This window comes from Ictidomys tridecemlineatus, chromosome 1, assembly GCF_052094955.1.
Source record: "Ictidomys tridecemlineatus isolate mIctTri1 chromosome 1, mIctTri1.hap1, whole genome shotgun sequence".
Taxonomy (NCBI): domain Eukaryota; kingdom Metazoa; phylum Chordata; class Mammalia; order Rodentia; family Sciuridae; genus Ictidomys; species Ictidomys tridecemlineatus.
The window spans coordinates 19,177,616-19,197,063 of record NC_135477.1 but is presented as its reverse complement, the minus strand read 5'-3'; the positions used below and the strand labels follow the sequence as shown (position 1 = coordinate 19,197,063).

Genomic DNA, 19,448 nt, shown 5'->3' with positions numbered 1-19,448 from the left:
CTGCCCCCACCTGCGAAGACACATCATAATAGACTTTTCTCTGTGGAACTCATCATAGAGACTTCTCCCTGGGACACTTCCCCCTGCCCTGCTCTTTGTCCTTTCTTCCACTGTTTGGGAGAAATTTATTCTTAATTTCTTTTTTATTTTCACAAATTGTGCAATAAAATTGATGCTTCAAAGATTTAAAAAATACAGTTTTGGCTTTTTGTAGTTTGTTTTTTTAAACAGAGGCCTCAGGGCTAGGGCCAGAGCCGGACATCAATCCTCTCCAAGACCTGGACCACTGAGCCTCCCTCTCCTGTTCACTGTATTTCCTCTCTCATCTTGGGCCAGGGTAGATGGAGACTCACTTGCCTTAAGCCAATGTAAATGGGGACTTGCTCCCCTAGATGGAGTATAGATGGAGATGCTCCCCTTGAGACAGTGTAGACTTGATTCACTTTGAGCTGGTCACTCTGACCAGATATTTTCCTCGTCTTCAGGCCTGAAGTGTGTGGGGACAGTGGGTTGCAGCTGTTTGAGAAGAAGTCTGTGGCTTCATCTCCATAATCCCATGTGCAGTGAAGCCTGCCTGTCCCAGTGGCTGGGTGCCTTACTGCTGCCCTGCAGCCTCCTCACCTGACAATCCCTCCTGGTGGCAGCTGAAGGTCATGGAGAGTGAATGCCTGGGATTTGGGGAGTGGAGATGGGTGCACTTTGCTTTTATGTAAATACATCCCTGAGATTTCACATTGAAAAAAAGCACCCTGGTTAATCACTGTCGCAGATGTAAGAATAGCCAAGCTGGAGCTCTGGATATCAGCTGTTATGGATTTGAGTCAAGTCATCTTCTTTTTTTGTAGAAATTGCTTTAGTTAATCTCTCTGGAATCCAAATCGGCTGCTGTTCTCCCTGTGGAAAAACGCAAACAGACCCCCGACTCCAGACAATCACTGGGTCAGGACCTTTTTCCATTGTCCTGTTAGAATATCTTTCCAAAGTACCTTAGGCTTATGTACATTTTTCGGATACATATATCTTTCCGCAGCACTAAGTCCTGATGAATCCAAATTTAGAAAGTTTAGAGTAAAAAGGTTTATTTTAAGTTTATCTTTGGGGGATATATACCCCTTAAAGATCCTTTTAAATTTAAGTCTTTCAAAAGCATTTTGCCTTAGTTCTCAGAATTACTTTAGTCCTTTTAACTTTTAGATGTGGTTTTAAACAAATTTCCTTCTAGTTTAATGTTTTCTAAATTGGCTTTTGTTTGTAAATTTTAACACCCTCATCTGAGACTTGTAATTTCTGCACCATCAGAAATTAAAGTTGATGGGCTTTTTGAAAAAAAATTACTAATAATCTCCTTGTTCTTCCATTTTATCCAATTTTTGACTTTAAACTTCTCTCTTCTACCTTTTTTTTTATCTTGAATGTCTGTATCTAATAGTTGTCTTAGCTTTTTGTATTTTTTATCTGAAATACCTTTATTTGACATTTTCAACCATTTTCTATCTTATTTCTAATCCTCCTAGGTTTCATTTGTTTCCTATTTTGTGGGTTTAAAATTCTTGTCTTCCTATATCTTTTCTATCTTTCTACATCTTCTTTCTTTTTTTTACCTTTCTGTACTCTGTTTTTAAAGTTTTTCACTTCAAATTTTTAATCTTCTTTATCTAAATATCTTTTATCTTATTATCTTCACATTTTCATGGGTTTTTTTTTTCTCCATCATGAAGGCACCTTAACCACCTTCAATTTAACCTTTTAAAGCCTTTTGCAACTTATTTAGACATTTTACAACTTTTTACATTACCACACAAAGATTATCTCATCTCCCTCTTTTTGGTTTAATAAGTACATTTTAATAGTTTGATGAGTAAAGCAATCTTTTCTCCGCCATGAAGGTATCTCGACCACCTTCAATTTAACCTTTTAAAGCCTTCCAATTATCATCTAAACTGTACTTTTAAATGTACTTTTTCACCACCTACTGCTTACTCTCTAAAACGAGGCTTAGATTCTGTTTAAATCGCTTAATGTTAGTTTACATGGCTGCCCTTCAACCAAAGGCTTTTTTTTTAAACTCCATTAAGAAGCTTTGTCTCAATCTGCCATGTACAAATACCTTTTTTCTTCTTTCTTCCTTTCTCAAGCTTTTAAAGTAAGTCTAGTTTCCTCAAAATCTTTTAAAATGGTATTTTACAACTTTTTACTTTACTACACAGAGATTATCTCATCTAGAAACATTTCTTTTTCCTTTAACCTTTTATATTAAAATATATTTCCACATCTTGAATCTCTTTATCTCTTTTTTTAACCATTACACCTTTTTATAAATTCACATTCTGAAACAACCCTTATAAAATTTTTGAATTTAGACAAATTACTCCACTTTAATAAGATGAAATATCTTCATGTTTTTTTATGGTACTATAATACTGTAATTGAAACCCAACTGAAACTTCTTATACTCTTTGTATATAAATTACACCTGATAGAATCTTAACACTTAGTAACCTTGTTTCAGCAAAGACACAGACCAAAGCAATATTAAACTTTTTTCCATTTACCAATTTATGAAAACACACATAATGTTTAAATATATTACCTTATGGAACTTAATAAGTAAAGAGTACTTGATTTCATATTTAGTGGTTGATATTTTAACACTTTAGCTTTGTAAATTAATCAGATGTCTGTAAAAACCAAGATCTTAGACAAGTATAGTAAACAGAACTAGCCATCTCTTTCTTGTTGAAGAAAAATCCTTATACCATGATGGCCCCATTGATATACTTAATAATTCGTCTTTAAAAAGCCATGGGCTACATTTTTGTATTGTATCAACATATGCCCTAGCTGTTCTTGGTCTCACTGGGGTGGCTCCTTCCTCTAACAATTTCTCTTCCTCGGAGGCGAACAACTTCAAACCTTGAGTCAACCATTTTCCCCGGTTTGCCTGAGAAAGTTCTAGGAACAGGCAACTTGAAATAAAAACAAAATAAATCAAAACAAGAACACATTGTTTTTTGAAATGGTCACCCATTCTCTGGCCTTCCCTCAGGGGCGAGCAATTTCACTTACCTCCAAGTTTCAGATGTTCCGCCTACGGACCACCAAATGCCGCAGTCTGGCTGGGCACAAGATCACGAGCCACTCACATCTTGAAGATTCAAACAGCAATTCTTTATTCCCCAACTCACACAAGCCCTCTATAAACACGTTCTGGGGAAATCCAAGTTCTGCCTCCAAATTCACGTACTCTACCAGGCTTTTTATCCCAAATACTTTCTGAATTCCAGGAGAACTCAACGGGAACTCACGCAGCAGGATACACCCTATTCCCAGCAGGAATAACCTTAAACCTGGAAACGCCCTAAACCCAAATTGTCCTAAACTGGGAATGCCCTAAACCCAAGGAGCAGGATACTTCCTAAAACCTGCAGGATACACCCTAAACCTGGATCCACCTGGTCCTTGAGCAGGGTCACCTTTCTCAAACATACATGCAATGGCACAGCGAATGTCCAAGGCAAGTCCATTTCCACGAGTCCTTCCTCTAAGCAACATGGGGTACACTGGCAAGAAATTTCCATGTGTCATTCCTACTTGGCAATGGCCCTCAGCACAAGGGCACTCCTTATAAGCCTGAAAACCCCAAAAGGGATGTTCAGCGGGTCTAGCCAATGCAAGCAAGCCAGGTTACAGAAGCAGGACAGTGCAGTCAAAGGAGGGAAGCCTAACCAATCACAGCCCAGTCACCCCTAGTTACAGAAACAATGTCCCATTAGGTAGTTCCGTGTTCTCAAATATTTCTATAGCAAAAGGAAAAGAACATCTTGCCCCAATCATGACTTACTTGGCATGGTTGTTTTACAGGATGAAGTCATAAACCAAAATGGAGTGACATTTGCTTTTACTATCACAATTTTGGGGGATGGGAGCATTTAGGATAACTCCAAGTTTCATAGTTCAATTTTTAAAAACTTTAGTCTTATAATAACCTGGCTCCATTAACAAATTTTGTCCAGAGTGAAATGATTCCAAGTATGTCCTGAAGAGTTGGTCAGAAAGCAGCCCTAGCATGGACCAATTTCTATTTCAATTCTATTACTATTCAATTACTAAATTCAATTACTATTTCAGTTGAGAATGTTGTTTGCTTATGAAGACCATGGTCATAGAGATGACAATTTTACTAGTAAAAGGTTTGTTTGTTGAGAATTTCTTGTTAACACTGAAGACTCTGGAAGCTAGGCTGTGTGAGCTATAATTCCTGATTTAACCTCCAGTGCTTCACTTTCACAAATGTGAATATGAGCTGTAGTAGGTCACTCAGAGAGGGCTAAAGGTTCAACTTAAGATGTAAGTTGGATAATGCTCAGACCCAGGCTTGCCACCATCCCATACATGTTTATGAATATATAATTTAATGAATGCATAATAATTTATAACATGATTACACCATTTTCAAAATAAGGCCCAGCTTTAGGATAGTGTTGTATTTAACTAAGGCAACCTTTACACTATGATGGCTGGGATGACAGGCTTGTGAGGGAATTTCAAACTGCAGGTATATAAGAGCATGACTGCATCTGGTGTTTTGTCAATAAGTACAGGAAGGCCTTGGTTGTAACCTATCAGACTCCCAGATAGTTAGCACGTTTGTTGGTGGCTAGTGACTGGTGGTTGTGGTCTTTGAATATTGTAGGTTTTTTTATTTTTATTCATTTATTTTTATTTTTATTTTTTGGCTTTAGTTTGGTAGAAACTTAGGACAATGTGCTTTCATAGTGCCATAGTAAGCTCCTAGCATTACAATAGTGAAGTAGCTACAAGAATGTTTCTATTCCTGTAAGTTTCCAGGACACAAACAACAATGCCTCTTCCTGATTATAAGCCATCATGGTTTATCATGTGCTCTGGTTTGAATGTAGGTATCCCTCCAAAATTCCTGTATTCAGTTCAGCCTCAATGTAACTGGATTGAGAGCTGGTTAGGCCAGAAAGCCCCAACCCCAGGGATGGGATGTGCACATTACAAGAGCTTCTCCAGTATGTGCAAGAACCTGGTTCACACACACAAACACACACACACACAATTTCATTTATCAAGCTGTGCAGTGATGTATGGCTGTATTTTAATTATCTCTCTTGTCTCTTTGACCAAAATATCCAACAAGAACAACTTGGAGGAGGAGAAGATTCTGTGGGGCTAACAGTTCCAGAGGTCTCAGTTTCTAGATCGATCACTCCATTTTCTGCCCAAGGACAGGTAGTCCATCATAGAGTAAGGGCCCAGTGGAGAAAAGATGCTCAGTGCAGAGCAATAAAAAGCAGAAATCTAGAGCATAGATAGAATGAGGCCATTCAAAGCCACAAAGTGATTACAGATTTTCAGACTCAAAATGAAAAGACCACTGAATATCGTACAAATTTTAAATTCTAAACCAGTAAATATCAGTCTCCAAAACCCACTGAAGCAAAACACCTTCCAGGGTCCTTTCTTGTTCTCTTATGAAAGTTGGAAAGTTATTATGGAAGTTGGAAAGGTCCTGGAGGCCCAAAAGTGAGATGACCCCTGGGGGTTATGCCTGGGTGTGCCTGAGTGATTTCTGGCTCTGATCTCACAAGGAGCCACTGTGAGGCGATCTCAACCTGCGGGTATATAAGAGAGTGGCCGTGGCTGGGTTTTTTGTCCATAAGTACAGGAAGCTCTTGGTGGTGACCTGTCGGACTCCCAGATAGTTAGAGCGTTTGGTGGTGGTTGGTGGTTGGTGATTGGTGGCTGGTTGTGGTCTTTGTATATTGGGTTTTTTGATTTGGGGTTTTTTTTCCTCCCTTTTGTTTTCTTTGCTTTCTTTTTCTGGTTTTTTGTTTTGGTTTTTTGTTTTGGTTTATTATTTTTTTTTTAGTTTATCTAGCATCCTTGTTCCTGTTTAGGATGAGAGATCAGTGTAGTCAGAGCAGAGTAGAGCTGCAGGAGCAGAGCTCTTGCTCTGAGCCTGCCTTCACGGACCATTACATGGTCCTGAAGGACATTGGGGAAGGGGGCTTTGCCCAGTTGAAACTTGCCCGCCATCTTCTTACTGGGACACAGGTTGCAGTGAAGGTCTTGGCCAAAGGAGCCACGAAATTCACCTTGCTATCTGAACCAGAGATGATGGCGGAATTGGACCACCCAAATGTGATCCATCTCTTTCAGGTCATGGAGACCAAGAAATACCTCTACCTCATCATGGAGCACGCAGGTGGGGGAGAGCTTTGGGATTTCATCCCAACAACTGGCATGGATGAGGAGGAGGCCCGCAGAATGTTTAGGCAGATCGGGCAGGCCGTGCAGTACTGCCACCAGAAGGGCATCGTGCACCTGGACCTGAAGCCGGAGAACGTGGTGGTGGATGAGGAACGCAATGTGAAGCTCATTGACTTTGGCCTGAGCACCAGAGTCACAGCTGGAAAGAAGCTCAATAAATTCTTTGGCACTCTCCTCTATGTTCCCCCAGAAATTATCTGTCATCAAGAATATGAGGGCCCCCCGGCAGACATCTGGAGCTTGGGTGTGGTCCTCTATTCAATGCTCACAGGGATCTGGCCCTTTGAGGCAAGCACCGACAGCAAGCTGAAGAAACTCATCAGGTTGGGAAGGTACATCATTCCTTCACATGTCTCCAAGGAAGCCAAGAGCCTCATCCGTGAGATACTCAAAGTGGACCCCAAGCAGAGGCCCACCATAGACCAGGTAATGGGGCACCCGTGGCTGACCCAGGGAGAGGAAGCTCCACCCAGTTCTCCTTGTGAGGTACTCCCCAAACTCCCGGACCTCACAATCTTGAAAACTATGATCAACATGGGTTATGACCACTACAACACCTGGGTGTCCGTGGTGAGAAGGAAATTCAATGATGCCATGGCCACTTACCGCATCCTCCAGCACCAGAGCACCCAAGGGGAGGCCTCCACTGCCCAGGTGAAGCCCAAGCATTACCCAGGCCCTAAGGATCCTCCCTGGGTCTGCCACAAGAAGTTTCCCAGTGAGCCTGCCCTTCCCTTGCCCTGTGAGCAGCAGCAGCAGCCTGCTAGAAGAGCCAGCATGCCCACCATTACTCTCCGCTGCTTCCTCAAGGACACACTGCCTCCCAGCCCAGCCTCCCAGCCTGACCCAGTGCCCAGCCCCTCACCCTCCCAAGAGACCTCCAGAAGGCAAGCCCCAGACAGAATCCCGGGTTGGAAGAGGGTGAGGAGGAGGATTGCCAAATGCCTCCGGCAGCTATGCTGCATACCCTGCTTCCGTGGGCCACTCTCCAGAAAGAGAGTGGTTCCCGTGGAAACGCCCAGCCCAGACAGACAGAACTGATGGACAGCAGGAAGATGCTAAGCTGTGTGGCTGCCGACGGGCTCAGGTTTCTCCACCCAGATCCAGGCAGGAGCGCATCTGCATCCACCAGAAGACTCCTCTGCCCCCACCTGCGAAGACACATCCTAAGAGACTTTTCTCTGTGGAACACATCATAGACTTTTCCCTGGGACACTTCCTTCCCCCTGTCCTGCTCTTTGTCCTTTCTTCCATGCTTTGGGAGAAATTTATTTTTTTATTTTTTATTTAACATTGTATAATAAAAAATTGTTTCAAAGATTTAAAAAATTGTGGGTTTTGTTTTTTTAGAGAAAGGCCTAAGGACTAGAGCCAGAGCCCAGTAGCTATCCTCTCCAAGGCCTGGACCACAGTGCCTCCCTCTACTAATTATATAGTCGCTCCACTTGAGCCATTGAGCCAGGGTAGATGGGGAGTCACTGGCCTCAAGCCAATGTAAATGTGGACTTGCTCCCCTTGAGACAATGTAGACTTGATTCACTTTGAGCTGGTCACTTTGACCAGATCTTCTCTTCTTCAGACCTGCCTGAAGTGTGTGGGGACAGTGGGTTGCACAGGAGGCTTCCTGAACCTTCCAGCCCTGCCATCTCTAGCTCTGGCAGCTTCTTCCTGCCTTTAACCTTTAGTGGTCAGAAATTGATAACAAAAAAGTAAAAGTACTCCATGGTTAACATGGTTAATGATATTATTTGTAAGCCTCTATTATTTGTAAGCCTCAAAGAATTACCATATTAATTACCATATTATAATATTATAACAGCAATTTTCTATATAAAATGTTATAATGTGTTTATCCAGAAAATTGCTTTCAAGATGCCAAATATAGCTGTGAGAATTTTATTTTGTTAAAGCTTCGTCCCTGAATCAAATCAAGCTTTTATTGAAGCACACTGGTGGCGGCTGACCAGAACAATTGCAAGGGCACTCTTTATAAGCCTGAAAACTGCAAAAGGGATGTTCAGGGGGTCTAGCCAATGCAAGCAAGCCAGGTTACAGAAGCAGGACAGTGCAGTCAAAGTAGGGAAGCCTAACCAATCACAGCCCAGTCACCCCTAGTTACAGAAACAATGTCCCATTAGGTAGTTCCTTGTTCTTAAAGATTTCTATAGCAAAAGAAATAACATCTTGCCCCAGTCATGACTCTTCTACTTGGTATAGTTGTTTTACAGGATGAAGTCATAAACCAAAATGGAGTGACATGTGCTTCTACTATCACAATTTTGGGGGATGGGAGCATTTAGAATAACTCCAAGTTTCATAGTTCAATTTTTAAAAACTTTAGTCTTATAATAACCTGGCTCCGTTAACAAATTTTGCCCAGAGTGAAATGATTCCAACTATGTCCTGAAGAGTTGGTCAGTAATTGTGGATGTATAACCGACATGATTTGGCAATCTGCATTTGGGGTAAAATTGGGAGTTCATAACCCACTTCAATCTAATGTATGAAATATGATATGTCAAGAGCTTTGTAATGTTGTGAACCAATAAAAAAAATAAAAAATTAAAAAAAAAAAGTTGGTCAGAAAGCAACCCTAGCATGGACCAATTACTATTTCAGTTGAGAATGTTGTTTGCTTATGAAGACCATGGTCAAACAAATGACAATTTTACTAGTAAAAGGTTTGTTGAGAATTTCTTGTTAACACTGAAGACTCTGGAAGGCAGGCTGTGTGAGCTATAATTCCTGATTTAACCTCCTGTGCTTCACTTTCACAAATGTGAATATGAGCTGTAGGAGGTCCTCAGAGCGGGCTAAAGGTTCAACTTAAGATAAGTTGGATAATGCTCAGACCCAGGCTTGCCACATGTTTATGAATATATAATTTAATGAATACATAATAATTTATAACATGATTACACCATTTACAAATGGTGTATTTAACTAAGGCAACCTTTACACTATGCTGAGAAAGTTCCTTCCTGATCTGTCCCAAGTCCTAAATATACGGTCAATTTTAATCTGATCAGAATCACTAGAGAGTTCAGAAGATGTGAAATATTTTAATCACCAATGGAAGTTCTTCAAAGCCAATGGGTGAAATGAATATGAAGTTGTATAAAAGATGTGTAAATGTGACTGAAATATTTTGATGATATAAGAAGGAGAAAAGTAAAGAAGGGTGTCTTTAGGATGCAAATTTAGAAAAACAAAACAAGGTTTGGGTTGCAGCTTGTATGGATTCTGGGGTATCAATATACCTAGTGGCTTTGGTCCTTGGCTCCATGCAGTGTTGCACTCTGGACAGGGCCTTTCAAATTCTTAGAGAATGTTCACACAGCAGAGGGGCAGCCTGGGAACCTCCCAGTGGTTTGGCATCTTTCTACTTTGCACATGTGACTTGGAGTGAGAAGCAAGCTCCTTGCTCATATGATATCATCATAACCTCCTTTGGAGAGTTTTAAAGTAGATGCCACTCTTATGAGAATAAACAGAGATACCTTAAGAAATCATTGGCCATCCCTGTATATCATGAGTTTCCATTTTCAAAGATAGTGGCATGAGTTCCACCATGACATAAGCTTTAATTTTGTGTTCCTTAAAATACCCAGTTACTCCAAGTTGCCCTAGGACTAAGGTTGGAAAATTTTACATGGATTCCATTTTTTGGAGAATTACCATTTATATCACTGAATTGATGATCATCATTTTTCAAACTTATTTATCACTGTATAAAACCAATGAATAGTATTTAGCAGTACTAATGTTTGGGATACTTGATACTTAAGGTTGGGATTGTTATGTTGTTTCAAATAGAGAATGCATATCCTTTCTAGTGTGTAAGACATCATAAGGGCTCAAAAAAGTACAACGATTATTACGAAGCTTAGTTGAAGGTCCTGCTGTATCCTGAGAAATGAACACTTAAAGAAGACTACAGCTGGATCTCCCAGCAGCTGCTGGGTGACACTATGGGAGGGAAGATGCTTGTTTCATCCTTTTCTTCTTACATGGTAGGACATTTGGGGCCAGTGGATGAGGTGATGTGAATCCAGATGCTGACTGGCTACAGCTGACAGCCTACAGGATACTCAGGCTCACCAGTTTCTGGCAGGGCAGGCAGGATGCACCACCTCTGGTACTCAGTCCCAGGTGTGTACACCAGCTGAACCAGGACACAACTCTGGTTTACTCTGAGTTGCTTTGATGTCCTGCTGGACAGGATATAGGGTGCCATTAGAATCCTATCATCCTACACTGTGACTTCTTCAACTCCCAAGTGCCAGTGGATCTCATGTCCCAAGATGTCTGAGCCCTGACTCAAGGTCTTGGCACCCACACACCTTATTTTCTAAAGAAGCCTGGTAAGGCTAAGAAAGAGACTCTCACAGAAGTTTCATTTAACATGAGAAATAGATGCCACTCTGGCCTGAATCCATAGCAATGTACAGACATGGCTCTCCAACCCTTCTTCCTCAGTTACTAATGTTACAGTGTTACATATGGCATTTATTCAATACCATGAAATAAAATTGAGGTGTTCTGATACGCTATTCTCACCCTTGTAGAAAAGAAAAGTAGCGCTAGCTTTTATAATTGTCATGAATTTGCTTTACCAGGGATCTTTCTGCCTTTATCAAGATCTTAGTCCCTATCTAATGTTCTTCAATGCAACATGGACCACTCCCCTCACACAGGGCACATCTAGTGGGGGCCAACTCACTGGGCTCTTATTTATTATGCGCTGTGGTTCCTAGATGGCTGACTCCATTGCTCTGCCCAAGAACAGGTAGTCCATCATGGGGTAAGGGTCCAGGGGAGGAAAGCTGCTCAGTTCAGAGCAGTAAAGAAGCAGAAACTTGAGTGTGGACGTGATGAGATTTTCCAAAGCCACAAAGTGATTACAGATTTTCAGACTCAAAATGAAAAGACCACTGAAGTGTCCTACAGATTTTAAATTCTAAACAAGAAAATATCAGTCTCCAAAACCCACTGAAACAAAAGCTCTTTCAGAGTCCTTTCTTATTCATATTATGAAAGTGAGAAAGGCCCTGGAGGCCCACAAAGAGATAACCACTGGGTGGTTGTCTGGCTCTGACCTCACAAAGAGCCATTGTGACATTGTGAGGTTTGGGGGGTTTTGGGGGGTTTGTTCTTTATTTCTATTTTTTTGGTTGTTTTTTTTTTTTGGTATCAGGGATTGAATTCAGTGGCACTCAACCCCTGAGCCACATCCCCAGCTCTTCATTGTATTTAGGGACAGAGTCTCACTGTACTGAGGCTGGCTTTGAACTCATGATCCTCCTGTTTCAGCCTCCCGAATGGCTGAGATGACAGGCTTGTGAGGGAATTTCAAACTGCAGGTATATAAGAGCATGACTGCATCTGGTGTTTTGTCAATAAGTACAGGAAGCTCTTGGTTGTAACCTATCAGAATCCCAGATAGTTAGCACGTTTGTTGGTGGCTAGTTACTGGTGGTGGTGGTCTTTGAATATTGTAGGTTTTTTTTTTAATTTTTATTCATTTATTTTTTGCTTTTGTTTTTTGGCTTTAGTTAAGTGGAAACTTCGGACAGTGTGCTTTCTTAGTGCCATAGTAAGCTCCTAGCATTGCAATAGTGAAATAGCTACAAGAATGTTTCTGTCCCTGTAAGTTTCCAGGACACAAACAACAATGCCTCTTCCTGATTATGAGGCCCTACATAATAAACTTCCTGTTCCATCTCTGTGTCATCCTTTTCTCCATCAGAATGCAGTGTTCAACCTTATGCCAGCTTTCTCTCAATATCTATGTGTTTGTCTTTTTTTTAATTCCACAATTGCCCCTCACTAGTTTCTCAGGTTTAGTAGTGCAGGTCTTTGTATTCATGTACATGGAAACTTTTCCACTGATATAATGTTAGTAATGTAATATAAATCTATTTTCAAATACCTTAGTGCTATGAAGGACATTTCAAGCAGTTTCCAGGCACTGCAGGGAGCAGTGTAGCATTTCCTGTTATTTGATGGTGGTTTTATGTAGTAGATGAAAGACACTCTGCCCTTTCTACCTGTGAATAAACATAGTTTTCCAAGCTTGATGAAATTACAGGACACACATTTTCCCACATCTTAATTTAAGAGGATTTAATAATACATAGTAATTAAGAGTTTGGTCCAGTACAGTGGAAGGCTAAGGAGAAAATCTACTTTCAAAAATGGAAGGTCAGGGCAATTCACAAGCCCTCAGAAATGTAATGGAGAGTTAGAATCTCTAAATTGGGGAGTTTTGCTGTCATTAGAGTATTCCAAGAACAAAAAGCTCTTAGATTTCTAGGTTAGGTTGTGAGAATAGAGAGGCAGTTCCCATATTATTAGTGCTAAGTTTCAATCAACTGCCTTCTGAGCCCAAATTTCTTAACAAATGACCCTGTTACATAGTACACTGTAGAACTGGCCAGTTTTTAAAGGCTGAACATATCCTCTGAAAAACTCCTCTGAAGAGTCAGATGCGACCATAAATCTCTCTATGGAAGGAACAAACATGTTGAACTCCTACTATGTACTGTGAGTGCTCTGTATGAATAACTGAGTTTTACAGAGTTGAAGGAGTTTGTCAAGGTCACACATCAACCCAGGTTCTTAACAATCATCTTGTTAAAATATACCTTAACCAAAGCACAGTTTTATTACTCTCAGGAGATAGAGAATTTCAGTGTCAGAAGTTGAGAGGTTCCTGTAGCTAGCTATACCATATACATTCACTCTTGCCTTCATTAATATGCTATCAGATATTATGGAGAGATGCCTATGTACCAAGCACTGTGCTAATGTTAATTATGAGCTCAGATCTGCTAGTTTTTGTCTTTCTAGCATGTCATTGAAAAGAGGAGGCTCTGGGTTTCTCTGGAAGGGTCTTTCTGTCTCTAGAGATCAGGATGGGGCTCTTGATTCAGTGTGGTTTGTGTCATAAATGGAGATCAGGGTGGGGTCTTGGTTCAGCTTGGTTTGTGCCCTTTTAAAAATTTCTGGGTGGGGCCCTGGATCACCTTGACTTGTGCCCTTATAAGGAGATCATGGAGGCTCCCTGGTTTAGAATGGCATGTGTCCTTATAAGGAGATCAGGACAAGGCCTTTGGTTTGCTGTGGCTTTTGTCCTTATAAGGACAAAAGGATGGACCCTTGGGTCAGCATGTCTTGTGTCCTTATAAGAACATCACAAGCTTTTATTTAATACACTTTGTTTCTTTGATTGTCTTTCCTCCTATTTAGTTCATGATAGTGAAGCATTTCAATTCCCTAACCTCTCATGTTGGGTATGCTCTACAAGGACTTCCTTGTGTTTCCCTTGGGGGTTCCATTTAACGTGAGAAAGATGCCACTCTGGTGTGAATCTTTAGCAACATGACTTCAGTAGTACACAGATGAGGCTTCTGTACCTCTTCTACACCTCTCCCTCATTCATTCATGTTACAGTGTTATATATGCTATTTATTTGATACTATAGAAGAAAACTGGGGTGCTTTCATATTATTCTCTTATATCTTATAGAAAACAAAAATAGCACTAGCTTTTTTAAATAATTGTCACAAATTTATTTTACCAGGTTTCTTTCTGTCTCCATCAAGATGTGAGTTCCTATCTAATATTAGTCCTTTAGCGCAACATGAAGGACTCCCCTCACACAGGACACATCTAATGGGGAACAATTCCATGGGTTCTGGTTTATCATGTGCTCTGGTTTGAATGTAGGTATCCCTCCAAAATTCTTGTATTCAGTTCAGCCTCAATGTAACAGGATTGAGGGCTGGTTAGGCCAGAAAGCCCCAACCCCTGGGATGGGATGTGCACATTACAAGAGCTTCTCCAGTATGTGCAAGAACCTGGTTCAGTTCCCAGAACTGCACAAGTGTGGACACACACACACACACAATTTCATTTATCAAGCTGTGCAGTGATGTATGGCTGTATTTTAATTATCTCTTTTGTCTCTTTGACCAAAATATGCAACAAGAACAACTTGGAGGAGGAGAAGATTCTGTGGGGCTAACAGTTACAGAGGTCTCAGTTACTAGATGGCTCACTCCATTGCTCTGCCCAAGGACAGGTAGTCCATCATGGAGTAAGGGCCCAGTGGAGGAAAGATGCTCAGTGCAGAGCAATAAAAAGCAGGAATCTTGAGCATAGATAGAATGAGGCCATTCAAAGCCACAAAGTGATTACAGATTTTCAGACTCAAAAATGAAAAGACCACTGAATATCGTACAAATTTTAAATTCTAAACCAGTAAATATCAGTCTCCAAAACCCACTGAAGCAAAACACCTTCCAGGGTCCTTTCTTGTTCTCTTATGAAAGTTGGAAAGTTATTATGGAAGTTGGAAAGGTCCTGGAGGCCCAAAAGTGAGATGACCCCTGGGGGTTATGCCTGGGTGTGCCTGAGTGATTTCTGGCTCTGATCTCACAAGGAGCCACTGTGAGGCGATCTCAACCTGCGGGTATATAAGAGAGTGGCCGTGGCTGGGTTTTTTGTCCATAAGTACAGGAAGCTCTTGGTGGTGACCTGTCGGACTCCCAGATAGTTAGAGCGTTTGGTGGTGGTTGGTGGTTGGTGATTGGTGGCTGGTTGTGGTCTTTGTATATTGGGTTTTTTGATTTGGGTTTTTTTTTCTCCCTTTTGTTTTCTTTGCTTTCTTTTTCTGGTTTTTTGTTTTGGTTTTTTGTTTTGGTTTATTATTTTTTTTTTAGTTTATCTAGCATCCTTGTTCCTGTTTAGGATGAGAGATCAGTGTAGTCAGAGCAGAGTAGAGCTGCAGGAGCAGAGCTCTTGCTCTGAGCCTGCCTTCACGGACCATTACATGGTCCTGAAGGACATTGGGGAAGGGGGCTTTGCCCAGTTGAAACTTGCCCGCCATCTTCTTACTGGGACACAGGTTGCAGTGAAGGTCTTGGCCAAAGGAGCCACGAAATTCACCTTGCTATCTGAACCAGAGATGATGGCGGAATTGGACCACCCAAATGTGATCCATCTCTTTCAGGTCATGGAGACCAAGAAATACCTCTACCTCATCATGGAGCACGCAGGTGGGGGAGAGCTTTGGGATTTCATCCCAACAACTGGCATGGATGAGGAGGAGGCCCGCAGAATGTTTAGGCAGATCGGGCAGGCCGTGCAGTACTGCCACCAGAAGGGCATCGTGCACCTGGACCTGAAGCCGGAGAACGTGATGGTGGATGACGAACGCAATGTGAAGCTCATTGACTTTGGCCTGAGCACCAGAGTCACAGCTGGAAAGAAGCTCAATAAATTCTTTGGCACTCTCCTCTATGTTCCCCCAGAAATTATCTGTCATCAAGAATATGAGGGCCCCCCGGCAGACATCTGGAGCTTGGGTGTGGTCCTCTATTCAATGCTCACAGGGATCTGGCCCTTTGAGGCAAGCACCGACAGCAAGCTGAAGAAACTCATCAGGTTGGGAAGGTACATCATTCCTTCACATGTCTCCAAGGAAGCCAAGAGCCTCATCCGTGAGATACTCAAAGTGGACCCCAAGCAGAGGCCCACCATAGACCAGGTAATGGGGCACCCGTGGCTGACCCAGGGAGAGGAAGCTCCACCCAGTTCTCCTTGTGAGGTACTCCCCAAACTCCCGGACCTCACAATCTTGAAAACTATGATCAACATGGGTTATGACCACTACAACACCTGGGTGTCCGTGGTGAGAAGGAAATTCAATGATGCCATGGCCACTTACCGCATCCTCCAGCACCAGAGCACCCAAGGGGAGGCCTCCACTGCCCAGGTGAAGCCCAAGCATTACCCAGGCCCTAAGGATCCTCCCTGGGTCTGCCACAAGAAGTTTCCCAGTGAGCCTGCCCTTCCCTTGCCCTGTGAGCAGCAGCAGCAGCAGCCTGCTAGAAGAGCCAGCATGCCCACCATCACTCTCCGCTGCTTCCTCAAGGACACACTGCCTCCCAGCCCAGCCTCCCAGCCTGACCCAGTGCCCAGCCCCTCACCCTCCCAAGAGACCTCCAGAAGGCAAGCCCCAGACAGAATCCCGGGTTGGAAGAGGGTGAGGAGGAGGATTGCCAAATGCCTCCGGCAGCTATGCTGCATACCCTGCTTCCGTGGGCCACTCTCCAGAAAGAGAGTGGTTCCCGTGGAAACGCCCAGCCCAGACAGACAGAACTGATGGACAGCAGGAAGATGCTAAGCTGTGTGGCTGCTGACGGGCTCAGGCTTCTCCACCCAGATCCAGGCAGGAGCGCATCTGCATCCACCAGAAGACTCCTCTGCCCCCACCTGCGAAGACACATCCTAAGAGACTTTTCTCTGTGGAACACATCATAGACTTTTCCCTGGGACACTTCCTTCCCCCTGTCCTGCTCTTTGTCCTTTCTTCCATGCTTTGGGAGAAATTTATTTTTTTTATTTTTTATTTAACATTGTATAATAAAAAGTTGTTTCAAAGATTTAAAAAATTGTGGGTTTTGTTTTTTTAGAGAAAGGCCTAAGGACTAGATCCAGAGACCAGTAGCTAGCCTCTCCAAGGCCTGGACCACAGTGCCTCCCTCTACTAATTATATAGTCGCTCAACTTGAGCCATTGAGCCAGGGTACATGGGGACTCACTGGCCTCAAGCCAATGTAAATGTGGACTTGCTCCCCTTGAGACAGTGTAGACTTGATTCACTTTGAGCTGGTCACTTTGACCGGATCTTTTCCTTGACCAGATCTTTTCCTCGTCTTCAGGCCTGAAGTGTGGGGGTACAGTGGGTTGCACAGGAGGCTTCCTGAACCTTCCAGCCCTGCCATCGCTAGCTCTGGCAGCTTCTTCCTGCCTTTAACCTTTAGTGGTCAGAAATTGACCTTTAGTGGTCAGAAATTGATAACAAAAAAGTAAAAGTACTCTATGTACTCTCTGGTTAATGATATTATTTGTAAGCCTCAGATCAAAGAATTACCATATTATAATATAACAGCAATTAATATAACAGCAATTTTCTGGATAAACTTGGTTGGAAAAAAATGTTATGTGTTTATCCAGAAAATTGCTTTCAAGATGCCAAATATAGCTGTGAGAATTTTATTTTGTTAAAGCTTCGTCCCAGGGCTTCATCCCAGGGTTTCATACACTGACTTACAGACCACTCACAACCACTCACGTATAATCGAATCAAGCCTTTATTGAAGCACACTGGTGACGGCTGACCAGAACAATTGCAAGGGCACTCCTTATAAGCCTGAAAACTGCAAAAGTGATGTTCAGGGGGGTCTAGCCAATGCAAGCAAGCCAGGTTACAGAAGGACAGTGCAGTCAAAGGAGGGAAGCCTAACCAATCACAGCCCAGTCTCCCCTAGTTACAGAAACAATGTCCCATTAGGTAGTTCCTTGTTCTTAAAGATTTCTATAGCAAAAGAAATAACATCTTCCCCAGTCATGACTCTTCTACTTGGCATGGTTGTTTTACAGGATGAAGTCATAAACCAAAATGGAGTGACATTTGCTTCTACTATCAATTGGGATGGGAGCATTTAGAATAACTCCAAGTTTCATAGTTCAATTTTTAAAAACTTTAGTCTTATAATAACCTGGCTCCGTTAACAAATTTTGCCCAGAGTGAAATGATTCCAAGTATGTCCTGAAGAGTTGGTCAGAAAGCAACCCTAGCATGGACCAATTACTATTTCAGTTGAGAATGTTGTTTGCTTATGAAGACCATGGTCATACAGATGACAATTTTACTAGTAAAAGGTTTGTTGAGAATTTCTTGTTAACACTGAAGACTCTGGAAGGCAGGCTGTGTGAGCTATAATTCCTGATTTAACCTCCTGTGCTTCACTTTCACAAATGTGAATATGAGCTGTAGTAGGTCCTCAGAGAGGGCTAAAGGTTCAACTTAAGATGTAAGTTGGATAATGCTCAGACCCAGGCTTGCCACATGTTTATGAATATATAATTTAATGAATACATAATAATTTATAACATGATTACACCATTTTCAAATGGTGTATTTAACTAAGGCAACCTTTACACTATGCTGAGAAAGTTCCTTCCCGATCTGTCCCAAGTCCTAAACATATGGTCAATTTTAATCTGATCAGAATCACTAGAGAGTTCAGAAGATGTGAAATATTTTAATCAACAATGGAAGTTCTTCAAAGCCAATGGGTGAAATGAATATGAAGTTGTATAAAAGATGTGTAAATGTGACTGAAATATTTTGATGATATAAGAAGGAGAAAAGTAAAGAAGGTTGTCTTTAGGATGCAAATTTAGAAAAACAGAACAAGGTTTGGGTTGCAACTTGTATGGATTCTGGGGTATCAATATACCTAGTGGCTTTGGTCCTTGGCCCCATGCAGTGTTGCAGTCTGGAAAGAGCCTTTCAAATTCTTAGAGAATGTTCACACAGCAGAGGGGCAGCCTGGGAACCTCCCAGTGGTTTGGCATCTTTCTACTTTGCACATGTGACTTGGAGTGAGAAGCAAGCTCCTTGCTCATATGATATCACCACAGCCTTCTTTGGAGAGTTTTAAAGTAGATGCCACTCTTATGAGAATAAACAGAGATACCTTAAGAAATCATTGCCCATCCCTGTATATCATGAGTTTCCATTTTCAAAGATAGTGGCATGAGTTCCACCATGACATATTGTCTGTTGACTCACTTAAATACCATCTCCTCAAGCTTTAATTTTGTGTTCCTTAAAATACCCAGTTACTCCAAGTTGCCCTAGGACTAGGGTTGGAAAATTTTACATGGATTCCATTTTTTGGAGAATTACCATTTATATCACTGAATTGATGATCATCATTTTTCAAACTTATTTGTCACTGTATAAAACCAATGAATAATATTTAGCAGTACTAATGTTTGGGATACTTGATACTTAAATTTGGGATTGTTATGTTGTTTCAAATAGAGAATGCATATCCTTTCTAGTGTGTAAGACATCATAAGGGCTCAAAAAAGTACAACGATTATTACGAAGCTTAGTTGAAGGTCCTGCTGTATCCTGAGAAATGAACACTTAAAGAAGACTACAGCTGGATCTCCCAGCGGCTGCTGGGTGACACTATGGGAGGGAAGATGCTTGTTTCATCCTTTTCTTCTTACATGGTAGGACATTTGAGGCCAGTGGAGGAGGTGATGTGAATCCACATGCTGAC

At 41.8% G+C, this 19,448-nt stretch overlaps 2 protein-coding genes across 2 annotated transcripts; both read left to right on the top strand.

Annotated features, from left to right (window-relative positions):
• Positions 1-5,925: 5,925 nt before the first annotated feature.
• On the top strand, positions 5,926-7,338 carry LOC144366100 (sperm motility kinase-like). Its single transcript, XM_078019469.1, has one exon. It carries the CDS (start codon positions 5,926-5,928, stop codon positions 7,336-7,338), a length of 1,413 nt encoding a protein of 470 aa, XP_077875595.1.
• A 7,714-nt stretch (positions 7,339-15,052) lies between these two features.
• On the top strand, positions 15,053-16,468 carry LOC144366093 (sperm motility kinase 4A-like). The gene has a single exon (XM_078019456.1). The coding sequence runs from the start codon at positions 15,053-15,055 to the stop codon at positions 16,466-16,468; it is 1,416 nt and encodes a 471-aa protein (XP_077875582.1).
• Positions 16,469-19,448: the final 2,980 nt, after the last annotated feature.